Raw genomic sequence first — 4,433 nt, forward strand, 5'->3', positions numbered from 1 at the left:
ACCCTAAACCCTAATCCCTACACCCTAAATCCTAAACCATAAACCCTAAACCATAAACCCTAAACCCTAAACCCAAAACCAAAAACCAAAAACCATAAACCCTAAATCCTACACCCTAAACCATAAACGCTAAAACCTAAACCCTAATTCCTAAACCATAAACCCTCAACCCCAACCATAAACCATAAACCCTAAACCCTACACCGTAAACCCCAAACCATAATCCCCAAACCATAAACCCCAAACCATAAATCCTAAACCATAAACCCTCAACCGCAAACCATAAACCCTAAACCCTACACTCTAAAATCTAAACCACAAACCTAAAGCCTAAACCCTAAATAATAAATCATAAATCCCAAACCATCATAAACCTTAAACCCCAAACCCTAAACCATAAACCACAAACCCTAAAGCATAAATCGTAAACCAAAAACCATAAACCATCAACCATAAACCCTCAACCCTAAACTCTAAACCCTAAACCCTAAACCCTAAACCATAAACCATAAACCCTCAACCCCAAACAATCAAAAACCCTAAACACTAAACCATAAACCATAAACCACAAACTCTAAAGCCTAAAACCAAAACCATAAACCATAAACCATAAACCATAAACCATAAACCATAAACCATAAACCATAAACCATAAACCATAAACCATAAACCATAAACCATAAACCATAAACCGCATACAAAAGTAGGCATATAATTGGTTTTGGACTATTTGACAGAGGGGTCCTTGTGGTATATATGACACCAGCCCCACTTATTGCATTATTAATAGTGAAATTCACAATTATTTTCTCATCACTAATATGGTTTAGTATACTATTATGAATCTGATAATGTATACAAAAGATAGTAAATTTCTTAATAGTGAAATTCACAATTTAATGAATATCTATATTAATGTTAATATTTTGCAGTGAAATTAAAAAGTCTTTTGGAATTTCATAAATCAAATACCCCGTTGGATAATTGTGATCAGACTTCATAAAATGTTCACGGTGATTATATTAGGCAAAGTTTGATTTAATTTTCCTTTCTCTTTTGTTAATTTCATCTTGGATACGTTTAAATTTTAATGAGAACTAGAAAATAAATAGTATTATTGTTTGCACAATTTTTTTAGTATAACTAGTGCAGCGATCTCTTTATGTTCCTCTTTCAATTAAACACAAGTACAAAGTCTCTTTATGTTCCTCTTTCAATTAAACACAATTAAAATATCAGTAAATGTTTTAATTCTCCTGATGATATGCTCCAGAGGTTGGTGAATTAATTTTCCCGAATTTTTTCTTTTTACTGCTAGATTCTCCTGTAAGCAGAATAGCAGATCCACTGTGTTTGATATCTTTCTGATTAGGATAATGTTTTGGTACCGGTAGCATGTTGTAAACCAAAATATGTGATGGATGTAACTTAAGCTTTCTTTTCATTTCAAGCTATTCGGTCTCTGTTTATGATCTAGTTAGAGACAATTTCTTCAAAAAATCAATTATGGGATTTGTTGCATTTTTTTACTATAAAGCTTTTCACACCTGACATATGTTGATATTCTAGGCAGAGGAAGGTGAATAGGATGATGAAATTAAGGATCTTTTCAAGGTAGGTAAGAAAAAGATGAAGAATGAGAGAAGTCCTGCAGAAATAGCTTTATTAGTTGAGAACGTCATGGCTGAGCTTGAAGTCACAGCTGAAGAGGATGCTGAACTTAATAGACAGGGGAAGCCTGCCATTAATAAACTAAAGAAGTTAGTCTTGGGAAGGTTGTGCTTCAATTCATCTTGTGGCTAGATGCTCTATTTTTTAGAATTTAAAATAACAGTCTTTTCTCCCTTCATTCCCCTCCCTCTTTCCTTCTCTTCCCTAGGGCAAAAGAAAAAAAAAGAAGAGAGCATCAATATGTAGCTTATTATTCGAAGTCATAACATAAGTGTGATCTATATTGTCTTGACAAGTGATCATGTTCTTATCAAAGTTCAACGAAGAAATCAATGTAAATAGAAAACTAGCTAAGGAACTGGTTGACAAATGGGTAAGTAATCTGTGAAACTTTTGCTTCAGCATGTATCATTTATCTTTCCTTAAAAATTGTACTGGTTCTTGAAGACATTATAATGGTATGAATTTTCTTTTTTTTACAAGCTATCCATTTTCATCCAGGAGTAGTTTTCTTTTTGGGGGACAGATACTTAAAAAAGCACATCATTTTTGCTTTGTAATTGTAGAGCCGACCCATATTTAATAAGAGTACATGGTTTGAGGACATGAGAAATGCTGAGGATGACAGGATTCCTTTCAGGAGGCCAACTGTTAAAAAGTGCTCAACCATTCTGATTTAAATTGCTTGTCTGAGCAATATTTGTTTTATGTATTGCAATATGCTGAATTTCTATAATGCTGAATTTCTACAGGCCGGCAAATAAAGCAGCAGGGATGGAATCCAGAGATGGTGATCTTGATTTGGAATTTTCACAGTAAGTCTTGGGAATTAAGATATTACTGGTGGAGTAGTGTGAACTAAGTTGTCATTGATTTGTGTTATAGATGCTAATTGTTCTGAATGTATAATGCAGGCCTAGGTCTGGACAGTCTTCTTCAAGGCAACATGCATCAAGGCCAGAAGCAACACCTTTGGATTTTGAGATCCGTCCCCAGTCTAAAATTGATCCAGAAGAAGTTAGAGCGCGAGCAAAAGCTGCTACACAAGATCAGCAGATAATGAAGGTTTAAATATAGCACTTATTAGATGAAGGTTTAAATACAGCAGATAATGAAGGTTTAAATACAGCATTTATTAGATGGTTTAAATACATTATTAGATATTAATATAGTTTAGGAAACTGTATGGTAGATTTGACTGATTAGTGTTTATTGCAATGCTTATATTTTGGTAAGTTTAGTAAGACAAGATTTTGTATAGGAGTTATTACTTTTGATTTTCAATAGTAAAAAATCATATGTTATATTAATATTTTGTTTACGAGTTATATAATATTTCATTTATGGATTATGATTTTTTGCTATTGTGACATTTTAATCACAAAATTATTTATTTAACGAGATAAAAATGACGGTAAAAATTATTTTTTTAAACGATAAAAAATGTCACTTTCAGGGTAAAACGGCGGTTCAAAAATGTCATTTTAACCAACCAAAACGCCACTCTGTAAGGGTAATAATGGCGGTTCAAACTGCCATTTTAACCTATTAAAAAACTGCCATTTTAACCCTACACTCTAAACACTAAACCACACTCCCTAAAGCCTGAACCCTAAACCATAAGCTCTCAACCCTAAATTATAAACCCTAAACCCTAAACCTTACACCGTAAAACCTAAACCACAAACTCTAAACCATAAACCTTCAACCCCAACCCATAAACCCTAAACCCTAAACCCTACACCCTAAACTACAAACGCTAAAGCCTAAACCCTAAACCATAAACCGTCAACCCAAACCATTAACACTAAACCCTAAACCCTACACCCTCAAGCCTATACCAAAAACCTAAAGCATAAACCTTAAATCATAAACCTTCAACCCCAAACTATCATAAACCCTAAACCCTAAACTATAAACCCTAAACCACAAACCCTAAAGCCTAAACCCTAAACCATAAACCATAAACCATATACTGTAAACCATAAACCCTCAACCTTCAACCCTAAACCCTAAACCCTAAACTCCAAATCGTAAACCCTAGACCACAACCCCAAACCCTAAACCATAAACCCTCAACCCTAAACCATAATCCCAAAATCCTAACCGCCAAATCCTAAACCATAAACTACACACCCCAAACCTAAATCATAAACCCTAAGGCCTAAATCACAAGCCCTAATTCCTAAACCACGAACTCTAAACCTAAACCCTAAATCACAATACCTAAACGCTAAACCACAAACCCTAAAGCCCAAAGGCTAAACCCTAAACCCCAACCCCTAAAGCCTAAACCCAAAACCATAAGCCATCAACCCACACTAATCATAAACCATAAACCATAACCATAATCCATAAACCTACAACCCTAAACCCTAAACCCCAAATCCTAAACCCTAGACCACAACCCCAAACCCTAAACCCTAAACCACAAACCCTAAGCCCTAAACCATAAACCATCAAACCCAAACCATCGTAAACCCTAAACGCTAAACCCTAAACCTTAAACCCTAAACAATAATAATAAACCATAAACCCTAAACCATAAACCCTCAACCCCATACCCTAAACCCCAAACCCTAGACCACAACCCTAAAGCATTAACCATAAACCCTAAAGCCTAAACCCTAAACCCCCTACACCCTAAACCACAAACTCTAAAGCCTAAACCCTAAACCATAAATGCCTAAACCCTAAACCATAAACCATAAACCATAAACCCTAAACCCCAAATCCTAAATCCTAAACCATAAACCCTAAAC

The 4,433-nt window shown here is 34.9% G+C and overlaps 1 protein-coding gene across 1 annotated transcript; it reads left to right on the top strand.

Annotated features, from left to right (window-relative positions):
* Positions 1,958 to 2,977, top strand: LOC107615569 (protein IWS1 homolog 1-like). The gene is made up of 4 exons (XM_021111012.1): positions 1,958 to 2,044; positions 2,238 to 2,329; positions 2,424 to 2,486; positions 2,586 to 2,977. The coding sequence occupies exons 1-4, from the start codon at positions 1,973 to 1,975 to the stop codon at positions 2,740 to 2,742; spliced, it is 384 nt and encodes a 127-aa protein (XP_020966671.1). The 5' UTR covers positions 1,958 to 1,972; the 3' UTR covers positions 2,743 to 2,977.

This window comes from Arachis ipaensis, chromosome B09 (genome assembly GCF_000816755.2).
Source record: "Arachis ipaensis cultivar K30076 chromosome B09, Araip1.1, whole genome shotgun sequence".
Taxonomy (NCBI): Eukaryota; Viridiplantae; Streptophyta; class Magnoliopsida; order Fabales; family Fabaceae; genus Arachis; species Arachis ipaensis.

Bases quoted from the DNA above. Each gene is read 5' to 3' on its own strand.
- LOC107615569 (XM_021111012.1), top strand. From the start codon at position 1,973: ATGTTCTTATCAAAGTTCAACGAAGAAATCAATGTAAATAGAAAACTA. The intron at 2,045-2,237 runs GTAAGTAATCTG...TTGTAATTGTAG, and splicing joins AGGAACTGGTTGACAAATGG to AGCCGACCCATATTTAATAA. The intron at 2,487-2,585 runs GTAAGTCTTGGG...TGTATAATGCAG, and splicing joins CTTGATTTGGAATTTTCACA to GCCTAGGTCTGGACAGTCTT.